Here is a 20773-nt window from a genome sequence, read left to right on the forward strand (position 1 = left end):
ATTTCTATATTTCTCATAGTTTAGCTGGATCGTCATGGTGCTGCACCAGGAGTTCCAGATTTTCGATTTTTATACCTTATCAGAAAAAGTTCATAAGGCTTAACAATTTATTTTTTATTATTTATTTATGTATTTGTTTATGACTACAACCAATTTTTGTTAAGGCATCATTTGTATATTATAAGATACATAGGCATCTTATATATAGAATTCTCGTGCCACAATATTCGGTCCCGTACTCCTTTGAAACAGCTTGACCTCATGAATTGATTTGATTGACTTGATTCTCATGAAATTTTGTGAGCATATTGAGTACCTAGGTCTAAGAATCGGCCAACATCTTTTTTTCATACCCTTTAGTGATAAGGGTCCTTCTTTAACATTTTATTTTTAACTTATTTATATGGCAAAACAACTTTTGCCGTTTGTTAAAGCAGCTAGTTTAGTTTAGCTAGCAGCATTATAAATAAGGTGTCTCTGCGGGGTTGCGGAGATCAGACTTCGTTTAAACACTCTTACGGGGTGTACCGAGTTAATAATCACATAACTTGAGGTTCCCACTGAATGGTCTAAATATTTTTTAAGGGGCAAATTACATAGATTGAGTAAGCCTCCAAGTAAGACTTGTGTTACGAGATACTAACTCATGGATACTATATTCTTCCTGACTTTAGTCCCGGTTGCATCCTTGCCCTTTTGGACAGGCTCCCGGCCTGTCCAAAAGGGCAAGGATGCAACCGGGTATGCCTTTGACCATGGATTCTGGATTGAATGAGTTTTTTGCACGAAGCGACTCCCATCTGACCTCGGCAACCTTTGCAGGTAAACCTAACCCGTATTGGATCCATGGTTACACAGGCATATCAGGAATAGTTCGTTGCTCATAATGCCCTGGCTGGGATTCAAACCCGGGACCTACAACGTCGCAGACAACCACACTACTGCTGCTCCTTAAATACGGAAGATTTATATATATTAAGAGCTATAAATATTTTTCAAGCCAATGTAAGTATTAAAACACTTTCTCAGTACAGAGTTCATATTCTAGATTCTGAGTACTTAATAGAAATACGATTATCACATAGATATAACTGAGAAAATCAACCTTGATATTATAATCGTCTTGATGTCTGAAGAATCACGTCAATGAAATACGTGACATTTCCACCGTGCCTTCATATCTGAATAATCTTGTCTTATAATCAGTATAAAATCACTTCTTATTTTTCAATAGACTGTATGTATCTTTGTTGGGGAGAGAAATATAATAAATTTTTGAAAGGAACATAACATTTATTAGAAAATGTTAATGGTAGCTGAGGTACACAACATAATAGCAACACAAAGTCCAAATGTGACATAGAATTATTGTGTTTTATAAGCAAGCCGTGTGGTTCCCGGCACCATTACAAAAAAGAATAGGACCACTCCATCTATTTCCCACGGATGTCGTAAAAGGCGACTAAGGGATAGGCTTATAAACTTGGGATTCCTCTTTTAGGCGATGGGCTAGCAACCTGTCACTATTTGAATCTCAGTTCTATCTTAAAGCCAAATAGCTGAACGTGGCCTATCAGTCTTTACAAGACTGTTGGCTCTGTCTACCCCGCAAGGGATATAGACGTGATTATATGTATGTATGTATGTATGTTTAAGCAATACCTATTCAACATTTTTAAGTCCTTGTACTGGAAGAAATTTCTCTAGAAATAAGTAGTTGTAGGTAGCCCTTGTACAAAATTTCTCTTTAGTTTAAGTTCTGTTCTTATTTTCTTCCTTGATAAATAAATAAATCTTGACTGATAAAAATGCAATAAATAAAAACCCTAACAGTGTTACTTTGACAGATTTTAAACTTTCGCGTTTCGTTATACTATTTATCTATATTAATATTATAAAGCTGAAGAGTTTGTTTGTTTGAACGCCTTTATCTCAGGAACAACTGGTTCGAATTGAAAAATTATTTTTGCGTTGAATAGACCATTTGTCGAGGAAGGCTTTAGGCTATATAACATCACATTACAACTATGAGGAGCAAAGAAATAGTGGAGAAAAATTATTTATCCTTGAAGGCTTCAATGATGCCCAAAATAACTATTCAACGCGGGCGAAGTCGCGGGCACAGCTAGTCAATAATATAAGTATTATAAGTTACTGCCGCGCAGACGCAGCAGTACCTAGCCGGCTGGTTTTCAGTCGCTCAGTGACCACGGATCATTGTAACATGATTCGGAACGTCCGAGATAAAATAAAGGTACGTTACGTTACTTTACTTACGCCTTTAATACTTAAATGTCTCAAAAAAAAAAATCGAATTCAAAAATTTTTATTCATTATTATAGAATACTTCATGTCGCTTAATAATTGTCAAAACGTATGGTCTAACAACATTGGTTGACGTCAAATAAATTACTTAAAACTAAGTTTAGGTACTGCTGCTTCCAAGGCGTCAGTGCAGAAGGAGCGGTAACAAACTGCACTGCAACATTTTCTTTTTTTTATTTTCTTATGTCTCTCTCATCTTCTCGGTCGCACCCTCCACAGAAGTGTTTCGGGGCCCGGGGTCAACCTCCCTTCAGGATTTCAGTCCGTTGGCTCGCATACCATCTTTTGCAGCCATGATCTTTCCGACCTGCCCCTTCTACCTGGCCCGTCGGCAGCGGCATGACCAGACATCAGTTCCCCAAGTAGTCTGCCGTTTTACGCCAGAATAGTTAATCGTTTTATTTATTTATTTATTTATTTATTTAATTGGTACACCAACAGTGTTTACATAGAAGGTATACTTTCAATGACTTGACGGCCTCTGTGGCGCAGCGGTTGTACGCTTGTCTGTGACACCAGAGGTCCCAGGTTCAAATCCCGGCCAGGGCATGATGAGAAAAGAACTTTTTCTGATTGGCCTGGGTCTTGGATGTTTATCTATATAAGTACTAGAGGCCGCCCGCGACTTCGTCCGCATGGAAACCCTATCAATCCCGCGGGAACTCTGGGATAAAAAGTAGCCTATGTGTTATTCTGGGTCTTCAGCTACCTACATACCAAATTTCATGGTAATCGGTTCAGTAGTTTTTGCGTGAAAGAGTAACAAACATCCATACATCCATACAAACTTTCGCCTTTATAATAGTAGTAGGATTTATTATAAAATATAGTATCGTTGAGTTAGTATCTCGTAACACAAGTTTCGAACTTACTTCGAGGCTAACTCAATCTGTGTAATTTGTCCAAAAAAAAAGTAAAGTAAAAGTAAAAGTAATGACAGGGACATTACATATTGTTCTTATGAAAACACCAATTACATGTAGGTATAGGTACACATCGTTCACCATAGATTCAGTAACATATGTAATTATTGATTATAAAATTTGCAGTTATAAATCATCAGTTCCCCAAGTAGTCTGCCGTTTTCCGCAAGACATGACCGTGCCGGGGTAGGCAGCTCTCCTGCATTTTATCTGCTATGTTACTGACATGAAGGGTTCCGCGGATGTGGGAGTTCCTCACGGGGTCTTTACATGATACTCCACACATCGAACTCAGCATGTTCATTGCCGTTTCAGCAGTTTAATACATACATACATACACAAAATCACGCCAAATAGCTAAACGTGGCCTATCAGTCTTTTCAAGACTGTCGGCTCTGCCTACCCCGCGGGGGATATAGACGTAAGTAGTATGTATGTATGTATGTGAAGATGTAACCCAGACTGTACTTAGTCTCTACATACATACATACATAAAAATCACGCCTCTTTCCCGGAGAGGCAGGCAGAGACTACCTCTTTCCACTTGCCACGATCTCTGCATACTTCCTTCGCTTCATCCACATTCATAACTCTCTTCATGCAAGCTCGGCGGTTTAGGGTACTTTTGACCTGACCCTTTACCAGGACGTCCTTAATTTGATCAATTAATCGTCCTTAGTTTAATACTTACCTGCATTATTGATAAGTAATGTTCCTTTGTTCTGTTAGATTTACTGTTTACTACTGAGAAAGACTCTTTTCAAGACTGTTGGCTCTGTCTGCAAGGGCTATATACAAGATCTTTAGTAGCAACATATCTTTTTCGCTATCTGAAATCGCCTTTTACGACATCCATGGTAAAGAGATAGAATGGTCCTATTATAGTAGTAACGGAATTTTAATCCGAAGTGAAATGTCATGCTGCTAACCTATTTCCTACCATGAGAATCCTATGTTTATAAGATCGTTGATTATATGAAATACAGAAAATGGCTTCTGAATTAACCTTGCAAAGGCCTGTCCACCCAGTGAATAAATAACGTAATCACGTCTTTATCTCTTAGGGGGTAGATAGAGCCAACAGTCTTAAAAGGTCATTTTGAGTTGTATTACTTGTTTATAATATTTAAAAGTATTATAAGAAGAGAATGTTGTGATGTGAAAGAAGATGTAGTTAGATACAGGAATAGAAAAGGGTATGTTAAGATGGGTTGGTCATGTGGAGAGGATGAATGAAAGCAGGTTGACTAAGCAGATATACAAGGAGAGTGTGGAGGGAAAGGTCGGAGTGGGAAGACCTAGACGAACGTATCTTGATCAAATTAAGAACGTCGTGGCAAAGGAATTGCATGAAGAGAGTTATGAATGAGGATGAAGCGAAGGAAGTATGCAGAGATCGTGGCAAGTGGAAAGATGTAGTCTCTGCCTACCTCTCTGGGAAAGAGGCGTGATTTTATGTACGTATGTATTATGAATCTCAATTCTATCATTAAGCCAAAAAGCTGAACGTGGCCATTTAGTCTTCAAGACTGTTGGCTCTGTCTACCCCGCATGGGATATAGACGTGACCATATGTATATGTATTATGAGAGTGTAAAATCAAACGACAAACTGATTAACAAATCGTGGATATTTATTGAAATAAAAATAATAAAAATGAAAAATAATAAAAACAGTTCCATCTTTCACGTTAGGTACACCATAAAATTTGTCTTAGTAGCATTTTTTGTTTCACTATATTTTGTCTCCAATCGTCGTCCTTGTTACGTATATAGACAGTCACAAACGGACATATAGCAATGAATACATACATAGATTTAAACAATAAATATACGTGAAATATAAATTTGAAATTTGGCAACTTCAAAAATTATGTCAAAATAAATATTATTACCTACTACGTTTAACATTTTCTTGACAACTGTACAATTTCGAATTTTATTTTTTTTTTTGTTAAATAAAAACAATAATTAAACATCGAAGTCGTTTCATACGTATATATGTATATAAAATACGGAAACGACTTCTCGGTCATATTTTTCGGACAGTACACAATTTTATACATTGTAGATTGGCCGATTAACAGATTTAGGTCTTATCAATACAACATAAAGCACATATTTGATTGAAACCCGTACGTCGTCTTGAGAAGCCCTAAATTATTCAAAAAACAAAACAGTATTCATGAGGAGACTTGATGGACGACAAAATGTTTCTATTATAATTTACTTATAATTATCTAATATAAATTCTATTCATTATAATTTACATTAAGTACGTATACTGAAAGATTTTCAAAAAGGTATCGAGTATCTTCCACGAATCAGAATCACAATGAAAACATTTATTTATTTAAAAAAAAAACAAAACTGGAATATTTTTCAGTCTTAAAAAATAACTAGCCCCCTTCGAGAATAAAGGAATAAAGATCGACTTTTCGTATTAATTTAAATACTAATTTTATATTGACATTACAATAACACCTACCCTTATCGATTCCAAATTTGCTTTAATGCTTATTTAAATTTACTGATTACAGGAAACTCACCGTTTTTTTAATTTTTTAAATTTTTTGTAAATTTATAATTTGCGAAACACCTTTTTTTTCTCAAATATAAATATGAACATCAATAGGTAGGTACTCAATTTACACATTACACTTACATAAATATTTACACAACTATTATTTTATCTAAGATAGGAAACATTTTCGCTTAGTAATGTACAGATAATCTAATGGGTCTTAATCCGAAACACTTACTACATGGCTATCAAGATCCTAGACAATACTGGAAAAAAATCTATCTTTAATTGACACTATACAACTTAAACTAAGTCGCGTTAAATCAACATAGCTAACTTTGGCATTGGTTCCTACATTTTTTTTCTATAAATAAAAACATGTCAAAACGAAATTTAACATAATCAGACAGATGCGGCAGTGAGCCCAAACAATATTATTGTTTACATGGCCTTAGTAGCTATCGATGTAAATTACAGACGTAATGCTTATAGTTCAATAAATTTCGACTTCGTCCGCGTGCAATCAATCCCGCGGGAAGTCCGGGATAAAAAGTAGCCTATGTCTTATTTTGGGTCTTCAGCTACCTATATACCTAATTTTATCGTAATCGGTTCAGTAGTATTTGCGTGAGAGAGTAACAAACATTCGCATATACATACTAATAAACTTTCACATTAATAATATTAGTAGGATTAAAATTAAAATAAATTCTTATTTGAAAAGGTAACATTGGTTAAGGAAAAAAGTTAAGATTTAAATTGGCGACGTTAAGCGAAATCATAAACTTTTCATGAATTAATAAAAGTTATTTATAAAGATACTATATTGCAGAAACTCAATCATAAAAATCAAATTTAAGTTTCATACTTGTTTAACATGATAGAACAATTACCTTTTTATAAATAAAAGTTGTAAGGAATCAGATTTTGGGAACAAATTTAGTAGGCCGTGATTTAGCTTTAAGTCTGTCACAAGTAATTTAGCTACTAAGTCCTTGTAAACTAAACAATTAGCAAAATATAACAATGGGAACAAACACTGGTAGAGAACACGAAAGATATGTCGATCGTAATAATTAAAATAATGCCCTTCGGTTCCACCCTTTGGGCTCATATTGCAATGGTCGTCATAATACGCCAACATTTCCTTACGACTAGAAGTAGATCAAACGTCAAACTGCCTTGTAGAAACGTACTAATTTTGTAACTATCAAAAATTTCCATCACGAAATTACTGAGAAATATCAATTTGAATAATAATTTTGATTTAATAAATATTGCAGTCGAGAAAGGTTCTTGAAACGTTTTCTCTAAGGGAGTTCGACGCAAGACGCAACGTCTCAAATGAAACTAAATGGGCCTTAGAAAATCTGGCTAGGCGGCGCGGGCGGAGGCAAGCGCAGCCCGCCCCACGGGTAGAGTCACGAAGCCTCGTCTCGACACGCGTTCGAGTCATCGGATAATGCCAACGGCGCACCATTACTTTGATTCACAACACACTTCCGCATGTGCTTCTCAAGAGTAGAGGGCACTGAAAACGGCATCTCACAAAACCGACAGCGGTACACATCCTTCCCTAGCCTCCCGTGGGTTTTCATGTGTCTCGTCAATTTCGAACTTTGTGCACATGCGTAGGAACAAAGCTCGCACTTGTAAGGTTTCTCTCCGGTGTGGGACCGCCGATGGACCGTCAGGTTTGAACAGTTCTTGAAAACCTTCCCGCAGAACTCACAAGTATCATTACGACGACCGTCTTTAGATTTCAACAAGGGATTCTGCAACAGTCCATTGCTACTATTCTTGAGACCGTCGAATATGTTCTCCGGCGGTCGTTGCGCGTGCAATGTAGGCAGCCACCAACCTTCGCCTCTTTCCATTTCTAGTTTCATCCGCTTCGAAGCTTCGAACGGGTTCTCAAAAGGGTTGAAAAGTGGGTGCGGCTGAGGAGGCATTTTAGCGAATTCCTCTTTCAATCGCAATGCAGCCGTCGGGGGCATGCCGTTGGGTTTATCACTGGGCGGCCCGTTGTTATTATCTCTATCTTTAGCTAATTGCCACTTTAAAGAATTACCAGACTCTTGAAGAGCCTGTTTGAACGCTTCACTATATTGCGCAATATTAGATAGTCCAAATTTGTCCATTAGTTCACCTACAACAGATGCACTGGGCGGATGAGCGGGAATGGCGGGAGCTTGTTTCCTGAGAGGAGCCGACGGAACGCTACTATTCGACACAGTCAAGTCTTCAGCCTCTTCGACATCTTCTCCGTCCTCATTTTCCTCCTCTTCCTCACCATCTAACTCCTCATCTTCCAACTCATCGTCTGAGTCGTCTTCCCCCGTATCACCACCTGATTCACCATCCTCAGTAGCATCAGGTGCTCGATGTATCTTCATGTGCTTTTTTAACTTCGACGCCTTTTCAAAACATTCATCGCATTCTGTACATTTATAAGGTTTCTCGCCAGTGTGTGACCGACGATGTACTAAAAGATTATTCTCGAATCGGAATTTCTTTCCGCAAAACTCACAGGAATGGACCGCTTCGTCGCTGCGCTTGGCGGTCGGCGTCGTCGATCTTTGTTCTGGTGGAGGCGCGTCGGCCGCTATGGGCTCGATGCGGCGCTCGGGCGACGTCGAACTGTGAGGCCTCGTCGCTTCACGAGGCGTGTCCACCGTTCCGGGTCCGGCGCCCGCCGGTGGAGTCTGGCCGACTCGGGAGGGCGACGGGGAAGCGAACGGAGGAGAATGCTTCCTGGGGCTAGGAGAGCTCGAATTGCCTGTGGCCGCCCCTGGACTGGTCGTACCGGCCAGTTGCCGCAAGCGCTGCGAGTAAAAATCCAGCTGGGGTTCTAAAGAAAGGGGTTGTGATACTGGAGGTTGTCTTTCTCGTCCTGAGAGAGAAGTCGGAACCACGGGTGGTCGGTCCGCTGGCGAAGGAAATGTTTGGTGAGGAGGGAGCGAGTTTGCTGCCACAGCGGCTGCTGCGGCAGCCAAGTTGAGCCCGTGGTGGCGAAATTGCTCTGAGACGAGTTGTTCCATTCGAAACCTATGGTCGTGGTGGTTCGGCCGAGCGAACAGTGGCGCTGAGGGAACAGAGGGGTGAGCAAGAGGTGGCAAGCTGCCTGGTAATGGCATCCTAAGTAGACCACCGACACCAAATGGCGAATGCATATCAGGTGGAGGTAAAAGGGGATGATGTCGTAACGTGGGTGGTGGGAGGGGGGCTCCAGTTGAAGAGCATCCGGAGCTGGAAGAAGAAGTGCTAGAAGACGAGTGATTCTGCTTGCTGGGCTGCTGCTGCGGCAGTGCTTCCACGTATATCTTCACTCCGTGCACGTGTTGCACGTGCTGCAGTAGCCTCCACGCGGAATGCACGCGCGATTTGCACGTTGAGCAGACGTAGTTACTTGGTTCTGTGGACAAACAAAGCAAAGGTTTAACAATTATAGTTTCCAGTCGACCAACACTTTTCGAACGCTAAAAATCAATTTAACCACCAAAAAAGGCAGTTAAATATTAACGCTGTCCAAACATATGTAGCCCATCAAGGAAACCGCTTCTCGAAGGAAGATTTACAGCAATATTAACACTGCAAAGTGTCTAGTAATAGCTTTCACATATCGTAGTGGCCCTAGTGTGATCGCGGGCAGAATTCTAAGCAGAAGGGCCAAGGGATCGGTTCAGCGGTGACTGATCGCCCTTTCGTGTCGTGGGTGATTCATGCACCTTAAAATCTTATGAAATATACGCGGCTGAGAATCACGTACCAGCAGGGTTAAAATTGTTGATATTGAAATCTGTATCTATGTAACATTATACGGGTTGGATAAGATGGTAGGTAGGTATTATGTTTCTTCATATTTTTATGGTGTTTTTATTTTTAATGTTGTAGTTAATTGTGAAATTTGCATCTTGTTCTTTTAGCAAAATGCCTTTCTTTTTGTGCTATTTCTAAACATAAAATTTACACTAGACATTTTATTAATATCGATATACATAGATCAGTATTAATATTTCTGAACGACCAATTATGTGACTTTCAGAAATTTTAACAAATGATGACTATATCGTGATTTTCACGGACGCAATAACACGGAAAACTATTTCTTCTTATTTAAGTAATACTAAACGCAATAGTAAGTACCAATTTCTGTTATTTTATTTTTTAATTTATCTCTTTAAAATTTCAGATCTCGTCCACATTTCAGGGTAAGAAACATTTTATTCTCCAAGCGAATTTTCGGTTAAAAGCTATTTAATTTATAACGACAAAACTTGTGCTCAATAAAGAGCAATTCCAAGCTGTTGAGACTCGGTCTGTGGGTAATTAAATCAGCCTTTGACCGAAGCTGGACTGAGCAAATCTAGTTTACTCGTAAACTAATTGTCTGTGCCAATCGCTCGGAAAGCTCAGAGTTAAGCTTTAGGATATAAGCTTATACGTACTACAGAGAAACTTGATAAAGTACCTACTGATAGTGACGAGAATTTTCGTCGTCATATTAAGGTTTTTATTTAAGTACTTCATTTAAAACTATCGATGCTAATATAACAGTCGAAATTATTTTGTTTTACCTGTTCACAGTTAAATTATAATGGACCTATCTTCATTCAATTTTGCATTGTTGATTGGTGTGAATATATTTTTAACTAGAGGCCGCCCGCGACTTCGTACGCGTGGAATCAATCCCGCGGAAACTCCGTGATAAAAAGTAGCCTGTAGGTTATTCTGGGTCTTCAGCTACCTACATACCAAATTTCATCGTAATCGGTTCAGTAGTTTTTGCGTGAAAGAGTAATAAACATCAAACACCCTGACATACAAACTTTCGCATTTATAATATTAGTAGGATATTAAGCTATCGATTTGTTGCCTTTGAGTCTTTCCACTTTGTACATCCCGTAAGGGATAAAGACGTGACATATGTATGTTTTACCAATAATAGTGCTGTACTGAAAGTTGGTCATCGAGCATCGAACCCGCGCCCTCAGTTTTGACAGTAATTTGATTGCTCATTGTGAACCGAGACATTTTATTATCAAGACGAGCGAGTGCCCCAGAGCTTAAATTAGTGATGGGAAATTAATGTCATATTAGAAATTATTCATTTATATCGATGAATAGAATTTGACTTACAATTTCTCAATTCAATTTTTAATTATCAGTAGAGTACCTAGCTAAAATGTCATAAAACTGAAACGATTAAAAATTACGCAAAAAAAAAGAAAATAACGTATTTATTAGTTCACCAAGTCAAATGGACACGAATTATACTTGTTTGTTCCATCCTAGAGATATACCTACATTTAGTTAAAAGAATGTAAAAGACTGGGCCTGATGACAAAATGCATTAATAAATTGTGCATCGAAATTTAACTTCTAAGCGCGATCAGCTAAGACGCATTTTACATTCCAAGACGATTTACTTTTATATACGCAACAAAACTGACCGTTATCAAATATAACAAGTCTGAAATACTAAAGATAGACCTTCTAAATATAACGCCTTATCTAAAGATAATAGTGGACATTTTCAGAGAAGCAAATTGCAGATATGACGCTATTAATCATAAGTGCGTCTGAAGATAGTTGGTAGATTAATTTGAATGATAGTCGCTACATGATATTAAAGACGAGGATTTTTTATCGTTGATGTGATAATTATTAATTAAGCCTAATAATAATTACATATATTATGGTGTGTGGTGCCGGCAAAGTAGATATCTTCCACCCCATATCTTCCTGTGGTTTGTTTGTTTTCAAACTCTTTATTGCACATAAAAATAAATATAACAGATTACAAAATTTAGATTGGATTTAGAATATGTACAATGGTGGACTTATCCACAATGATTATCGGAAGAGGCGAGGAAGGGAAATGAAAACATAGTCCAGAATCAAAAGACACTGCAGTCACCAACCCGCCTGCCCAGCGTGACTATGGGTAAAATCCCCCTATTTCAGCAAGCAGCTGGACTTTTATGGGCTGTTAAGGTTATGGTGTGGACCTCAAGCCGCAAAGTATAGTGGTAAAAGGTGCGACTGAGAACACAAAAATATGAGATAGTGAGAGAACGATAATTGTATAATTATCCTAATAAAATGATAACTAAATAAATGAACGTGGCCATCAGTCTTTTCAAGACTGTTGGCTCTGTCTACCCCGTAAGGGATAAAGACGTGATCTTAACATATGTAAATATGTTGATATAGAATAATAATTTTTATAATAAAAATCTAATATTCATTTAATATCCATGAAAACATTTCTTTTGCTTAATCTATACTAAATAACCGTAAAGACATATCAACTAGCTCAAAACTAAACGCAACATGGTTACAGACGTATATCGATAAATTAAAATTATCGACAGTACATCACTACAGATAGTAGGCGCGGCTCGATAAGCGATCTGACTCGACTGTTAAGACGATTATTGAATTGTAACGGTCAGATTGTGACCGACCGGAAAGAAAAAAGCGTACAGGATGATCTTAAATGTCATTGAAACTTATTTCAGTTTACACTTATAGTACCGAAAATAGCATATAACATAATGTAGCCTTCAATAAAACTAAAATAAATCTAAATAAAGCTAATTATGATAAACTACAAATATAAATCTACGAATACACATAAATATGAAACTAACACCTATTTTCAAAAATAGAAGTCCCGGCAGATCAAAGTCCTGAGGTAAAGTGCCCAAAAGGCAGCATTGCAACGTTGAATGGCAATGCTTTTTCTTTTGAGCGAGATAAAGATCAGCCTTCAATTATACATTACATTTAAAAAGATCATGAATAATTTAGTGATCCAAATAAATAAAGACTTTTCTCTTTTTTTCATTATAATAATCTTACAAACTTAGTTTCCTTTCTTAAACATACGGTATAGCAATATAATGGCGGCTCATTTCATAAATATCTAGTCTTTTTTCTTTCAAAAAGATTTAAATGGTATTATGAATAAGTGTAGGTAAGTTATATTATAACACTGTTTCTAATCACAGGGCAACAAATAATTCATTAAAAATAATATTATATATTGAAATATCGAATAAGTCATCTTTGAATTATTAAACAGAATTAAAGTGGGCTATATTACTATAATTTAGATTTAATTTCAATAAAATTAAACACCGTGAAAGTATTGTAAATTTTTATGATTAAAAACAGAATCAGCCTGTGTAAAGATTTATCACCGTTTCAATATTGTGACCTTTTTGTCCAGACCATTGTTCATTGTATTGGGGTTTGGTCATCATTTCGTACTAACAACTTAAAAAGTTATTCAATTCACAAATTAAACGGAGAAACCATCTATTGAATAATATAATTAATTTAAGTTTGCTTCAGTATATATTGTTGTGAGTTACTTGTCTACCTTTGGGGTAAGTAAGCACAATAATTCATAGTTTATGAAAATGAAACTATTACATTGAACTATACGGTTAAAATATTCAGAAAATACATTATTTTAATTTGAAAGTTAACCTCAAAAGATTTTGGACGCATTTTGATAAAATTATGTACAGATAAAATAAAGGGACAAATCTTCAAATACATAATTTATTTTGTATGAGAAAATTAAGATATTTTATTATACGTAACCTAAAAATTATCCAAAAAAAAATTAATACTTTTTCCCGACCGTACTTTCTACGTAGAGACGGTCACCACACCTCACGGTAGCGTCACGGCGATAGGATTACGATTACGATTGATTACTGGCCACACGTCTACTGATAGCATCGCGCTTTGGTAAATACCGATAATTGTTTGTGGGCCGGTGGTCCGGATTATACGGTATAAGTACGCCATTGTTAATTTGAATTTCGAATGGTATTAGCCCATTTCAGGGTTACCATCATAAATGTTTATTTTCATGGTAGTAATTATTTGTTTTTTCAATGTTATTGGTGATGTAAAAAGCGGGTTTTCAGATTATTCTATCGTAGAAAATATGTGATATTCTATGACAACCATGTTGTATGACAACAAAACTATCCGATAATCTAAGACCCGGGTATCCAAGAATATACCTTACGGGAAAGTCAGATTTTGGTAATTCAAAATGTCCAAGAAGATAATATAAAATTTAGTTAACCAAATAAAAAGAGAAGAATTTTGATCATGTTTCCGAACCCGGAACTTCAACAAAACCCAACAAACTAACGGCTATATCATTAATTATTTTAATAATGTGAGGCACTATTTATCCCGTAACAAAAAAAGACGTACAAACACATATGCACTCAAAGACAACAAAAAGTTTAAAGACCGTTTCGATTTCAGACAGTAATACTTGATTACCTAGCATTGTGGGGGTGAAATGGGGGGTGAAATTTTTAAACATCCCCCCGTCTGGACCCCCCCTCTGCGGTTAGGGCCGCTTAAGGGGGGTATCCGGTGTTTCGCTACGGGATAACGGGACGGACGGGTTGGCAGTCCGGTTTTTTAGATATTATTATGTTCGATTTTTTATTTGTAGTAGTATTTTTTTTTTTTGATCGTGGCAATACTTTTTTTACTACACGTTTCTGTGTTTTTGAGTGATGTTGTATGAATTATGATTTTCATACAACTTCTTTTCAAAATTTATTTTTATCCCGGAGTTACCGCAGGATTGATTCCACGCGGAAGAAGTCGCGGACGGTCTCCAGTTTACAAATATTCGTAAATATCTATAGTCACATGGTAAAAACAATCTAATTTATACGTCCCAACTATTTTATATTCCTACATCTGCAATTTTCAAACGAAACTAAGCCACAAACACACATACACAGTGAAAACAGTCCACAGAATCCCTGAGCGGAAGTCGACGGCGCTGCTTCCGGTAGCCAGCAGTTAGCGCCCAGCGCCTCTAGCGAACGGCACTGGAACTAAACTACCCCTTAAGATGCGACTTGCAATTTTTTTGCATTCTTTTTTATTTTATTTTTTAATTGATAATATTTTTATTGATACAAAGACTAAAGTATTATAGTGACTGATGAAACTGTATCATTTTTTTTGCTAAACGTGGAATTAAACTTTCGCCATGGTTTTCGTCACTTCATATCTTTCCCAAGGATGTCGTAGAAAGCGACTAAGGGAAATGCTAATTGGGATTCTTGTAGGCGATGGGCTAGCATCCTATCACTATTACAATATCAATTCTAACATTTAAACCAAAAGCAGAACGTGGTTCATGAGAATGTTGGCTTTGTCTACCCCGCAACGGATATAGATGTGGCTATGTGTATTTATGTAGAATTTCGTATCCTTTTACTTAGGATAACTTTAAAGCCTACAAATAACTTAACGAGGCTACTTCTACTTACAACTCGAGCCGCCATTTGTACATTATTTAAAGATTAGAGTTTTGGAAAATACTGTAATTATGTAAATAACTTTATTTATAAGTAAAAATAATTTTAATTATGATATCTTTAGTCTTTAATGATTTTGTTGTTTACTTATATTTTTCATTATCTGTTTCTTCTGTATTTTTTTTTCCGGTGCAATTTAGTTAAAAGTAATCTTAACTTAGCCAATTAGGTCATAATCATGACACATGGCCGTTACCAAGAAAAAACTAAACGGTTCTATTTTTAAATCTATGCGAAATTTGAAATAAGAATGACAGGGTGGCGCGTTCCAGAGACTCGCCATCGACTTGTTATGCGGCGGATGTCCGTCGCGCCGCTGCGCTGAATGACCGCCTTCCCCTTCCGCCCCCCTCTCCCATCCTCCGCCAAGTTATAACCCGAATGGTGCAAATTGTGACCCATAACTAGAGACATGTTGCTGGCTCGCAACAAATGTGGAAACATAAAAATAAATTTCGAAAATGGAACGCGGTTTAAACCATTTAAATTAAACACAGGGAATATTTACAAATGGCATTCAAACTTTTTAATACTTTTTTAATGTAAAAAATAAAAGTAAAAGAATATTCAAATATTCTTTTACGGTTTTGGATTTTAATTACAACATATATGTTTTGCTAATGATGCTCAAACTCTTTGTTTATTTTAAAATAATACAAAATGGTCAAGTTTGAGAAGAGTAAATGGTATTTGTTTTGCCAAGGTGAGATACCTCATTAACAATGACGCTTAGGTTAAAAGGACGCAACTGAAATAATAATTCAATTTCTCATAAGCATTTTAAGTAGGTACATACATACATACATACATACCGTCACGTCTATATCCCTTGCGGGGTAGACAGAGCCAACAGTCTTGAAAAGACTGAATGGCCACGTTCAGCTATTTGGCTTAACGATAGAATTGAGATTCAACTAGTGACAGGTTGCTAGCCCATCGCCTAAAAAAGAATCCCAAGTTTGTAAGCCTATCCCTTAGTCGCCTTTTACGACATCCATGGGAAAGAGATGGAGTGGTCCTATTCTTTTCTGTATTGGTGCCGGGAACCACACGGCAAGTAGGTAAGTACGTATATGTATTATTTATAATGACCGATTTGACCGCATGTAGATTCAAGTGGTAAGACATGTCTCATAAATGTTGAGGCAAAAAATGACGTTAATAATTAAAATCAATTACATAACCGTGAGGTGTTGCATCTCATTTGTCAGAATTCTGTCAAATTTAATTATTAAAATTATCACAAACTGAAAATAAAAAACTTCAAATTCTAGATTCAAGTTTGACTTTAGTGACAGTAATACCACTTATATCATGGTTAAATTTTCACTTATCTGAAATGGGCCCGTTTCATTGTGTTTTCATCATCATTTGAAAATTATTTACTTACGGGCTAGTTTTTAAAAGGCAGTTAAAGTTAACTAATAGTTATATATACAAAAGTTGTGTAGTTGAAAAAATGTCGTCATATATACTATACATACATATAATAGTACGTAGGGTAACAGAGCCAAAAATCTTGAAATGGCGGAACTCCACGTTCAGCTGTTTGGCTTAATGATAGAATTGAGATTCAAATAGTGACGAAAGTAAATGTCGCCAATAATTCGTCACTTCTTTTGTCAAAAAAAAAAATTAAAATAACTAATACTATGAGTGAAAATATTAAACATTTATCTATTCTTACATTTTCCCGCCACAACGGCAATTAACGCCTATTAAAGATGGCGGCGGCGCGCCTAGCCGAGCGCGATTTCAGTAAACTATCATATTACGCAAATGCTCACCCTCCCACAAAAATCAGTTACGGTATAACGCAAATATAACTTAATAACGTTACTGATACTATAGTTTATGCTTCAAATTCTTGGAGCAACCCTCTCTGATTTTAGGAATTACAATGTCAAATCGATAAGAATTAAAGTTCAGTTTTAGAATTTTATTTTCAAAAAGTTTTGAATACTAAAAATAAATAGTTTAATACGAAACAAAGACACAGGAAATGACTAAATGTAATTTAAAAAGTAACTGCCAAATCCATGTGTATATCACTACAATTGGAGACATTTGTTAAATTTGCTCTCTTTTTGGTTATTTTCATGGATGCGAAGTTACAAGTAACATGATTTTTAAATATAACTTAGTTTTAGATGTTTGCATTGGTTTCGAAATCATTTTAGGAGTTTCGCAACAGCAAAGCTGTACAAATCAATTTTAGGGCCATTATTCTGATTGTGACATATTGGTATCGAAATTACGTGTCCAAAATCGTTGTAAGACCGTCGACGGCCAGCGGATCCCAAACTGTGGGCTATTTTAAACTCGTAACAACGTGACGACACATGTGCTACAGCCATTACCACATATTACAAAAAATGTAGGAAAAACAATAAAATGAGAAGGGGAGATCGTAAGTGACGGTTTAAAATCAGTGTTGCTACCCTAAATTGATTTCGTGGGTTTATTTGGTTACATTCTAGTTGCTTCTTTTTTTTATTTCGGCTATTTAGATGACGTCGTATTGCTTAGAAGCCCAGAATTCATATCTGAGATGAAATTATTGTTTTCCATTAATGTTTAATTAAATGTTTCCTGATTACATTAAGCAGTTCTCATTTTCTGATATAAACTTCTTATGTATGTAAATGATTGATATTGTACGACATTATTTTAATATCGAAAAGCATGTAATTTTCCTAAATATGTAGGATAGTAAGAATTCAAATTGGCAAATATTGAACCAACTGTATTTAAATTTTAAGATAAATGTACCCATCCAGTGAAACTCGTGGGTCGACGAGGCCATCTATCAGAATAACTCTATGATATATTTACAGACTCCAAATGCATTATCACCATTCCTAAATCAGCTATCAACGTACTCTTTTCACTAAAAGGGTAAGCTTTTATAGAAAAGGTTGACCCCTCATAAAGACTTATCACCTCATATACAAAATAAGGTTGTACTTATCCTGACCGAAGCATGCAAGATGAAATTTTATCTCCAGAAATTTAGAGACCAATTTCGTACGAGAAGACCCCTGAAGATGGGATCTCGTCAAGTTAGCGGTAGTTTTTTCACAACAATCTCGGACTTAACTTATGTTATCTCACCCGCGGACGTCACGAGGAATAGAAGCCCGCACGCATATAATAAGGACGATATTTCTAAAGAAATTTAAATTCGCCCGCAAAGGTCCCGAGATAGGATTAAAGATTGGGCGGCGAGATGGCCCTTTTGTGGCGACCCTTAAGAAAACATGTCTTGATATGGAAATCTTGGACTTAATCGAGAAATCATTTGCGGGGGCGATCATTTATCAAGAAAACGGTTTATGAATGCGTAATTAGCTAGCGAAGGGTAGGTATAGAGATTTGTGAATTGTTCAACGGTTCGGGCCTTTTTTGTTGTATGCTCGAGTGAGCAGGGAAAAAGCGTGTCCTGGTGCGGACATATCGGACAAATGCTTTGCGATGCGGTAGACCATACACTTCAAGTTCAAGAGGATAATACTATCAGCGGACACGCTCAAAGCAAGGGGGACCTCGAATCAATACAGCTGACCAAAACCACATAATTGATGTTAAATTATCGAAGAAACTCCACATTGATTCTTCACCCGACCACAGCCACATGTTTACACTTAATGGGATTTTGTATCTATTCCCGACAAATATTGAATGTAGCGATCCAGCGGTTTAAAAACGAAACATCTAGCCCGACAATTCATTAATTTGTTACTCAAATATGAGACCACAGTGGACCGGGTACACACTTGATCCAATATTTGTTTTGATACAAATAAGTGTCGGCCATCGGTTTCCAGCGTTTTGTGATGGTAATGACTGTGCCACCGCGCTGTGGACTCAGCCCCATCTGTTGAATGAGCTCATTGTCGAAATGTTAACGACACCTAAACTAAATAAATATGGAATTTTCTGCTTCGATATTTCAGTTGCCACCAATGTTATTACGAAGAATATCGGTTTCGACTATTTATGGAGCAAAGGGACACACGACCAGCACGAGACAATCCTCCCCTCAGCTATCACACAAAACGACGTCACATCTAAAATTAAATCCCACTTATTTAAAACCCGCCACTTGGCCACCTTCCCGTCTGTACAAAAACTAAAAATATCCACGAGTATTGTGTCACGCTCAAAGAAGTTCCATAGGTCACGGTGAACCCGGTGCCATGTACCACGTGTCAAAAACACGCCAAACATTTTTTATCTTTGAAAAAATTATAAAAGGCCGCTTCTAACAATGGGACCTCGGTAGCATCTTTGACAATTATAATATCACAACGTCTCGTTCATGAAAAACCATTAACGCCAATGGAATGTCCTTCAAAACTGAACTTTAAACGGACGACACACATGTCGAATATTCAATGAGTGATCTCTGGGACCTCAGCTCTTTTGTCAACTGTGTAGTTATGGTTAACACAGGGGTCATCACAAAGGCGCATGATAACAATGCGCGCACGTCAATCGTGTGCTCATGCAAATAAATTTTTTCTTCGAAAACATCCCCTTTATCTGCTCAGATAGCGATGGGGTTAATTAATATGTACGTAATAATACAATTAAAATTAAGATCCCTATTTGAACTGGCGCGAGGTCGCGACTTACTGTCACCATTAAAATTATAGTCTTGTTGTGACAATATACTTATATTTGAATGCGGTTTTAAAGTTCAGACAATTTATGATCTGGCTTCTTTTGTTTCTGTTTATCAATTCAATATTTTATTACCGGGACCCTCATGGTTTATTGAATGTAGTTTGTATGACAGCTCACTCGAAGGGGTTAATATGAACGTTTAGGATAAACTCAATAAGCTGAAACAACTGGTGTGGAGCCAAACCTGCAATTGACATTTCTATGATATCACGACGGTAATATAGAAAATACGGGCGTGATAATAATAGCTTGCGTCATAATATTATTCAGGGTTATTTTATCAATACCACTGTTGATGACTGTTAGTTTTCAATGTTAAATTTGAGTATGAGTTCAACTGAATTTATTTATTTGATATTGATTCATTTTGTTTAATAAATTTTCTTGTTTTTTGTTTTTCAATTCTTAATTTTTTATTTTAATCTCATTTCTTCACATTGTTTTCTCACTAAAAAGGATTTTCCATTTACTGAACCTCTCTAAATTCAAATTCAAAATTGTTATTCATTATTATGAGACATTTCAACATGACTCAATAATTGGCATTCAATTATTTAATACTGCTTAGTTATCAAATACCAAACAATTTAAAGAATATCTATTACAACTACAGAAAAGTTCTACAAGTCTGTGTTTAAAATAAGTGAAGGAAATATCTTTACTGGTTACTCCGACGATCATAATTTCTGTGCACAAAACATTTGAATGCGGGTTGGAATTTTCGAACGACAATTTTCGGGTTTAAGAAGGCTTTTGTTGTGCAACGGTTTAATACAAAAGTGTCAAATGACGGCACATCTGCCCGCACAAAGGGTTAGGCAGATAGATTATTTTTCGAAGCGCCCCCGCAAGATTGCGCTTATACAGATGTGCACAAACTCTTTTATACTTAATTTTCAACGGCAGAAGGATTAGTGATCTCGGCAGTTTCTT

The 20773-nt window shown here is 36.7% G+C and overlaps 1 protein-coding gene across 2 annotated transcripts in view; it reads right to left on the reverse strand.

Annotated features, from left to right (window-relative positions):
• Nucleotides 1-4860: 4860 nt before the first annotated feature.
• The window catches only part of LOC106139529 (B-cell lymphoma/leukemia 11B), a 47590-nt gene continuing 31677 nt past the window's right edge, over nt 4861-20773 (reverse strand). For both annotated transcript variants that reach the window (XM_013340994.2, XM_060948131.1), the window contains exon 5: nt 4861-9186. In XM_013340994.2, coding sequence (XP_013196448.2) covers nt 7193-9186 — 1994 coding nt within the window. In that variant the 3' untranslated portion in view covers nt 4861-7192. The remainder of the gene's footprint in view (nt 9187-20773) is intronic.

This window comes from Amyelois transitella, chromosome 15, assembly GCF_032362555.1.
Source record: "Amyelois transitella isolate CPQ chromosome 15, ilAmyTran1.1, whole genome shotgun sequence".
NCBI lineage: Eukaryota > Metazoa > Arthropoda > Insecta > Lepidoptera > Pyralidae > Amyelois > Amyelois transitella.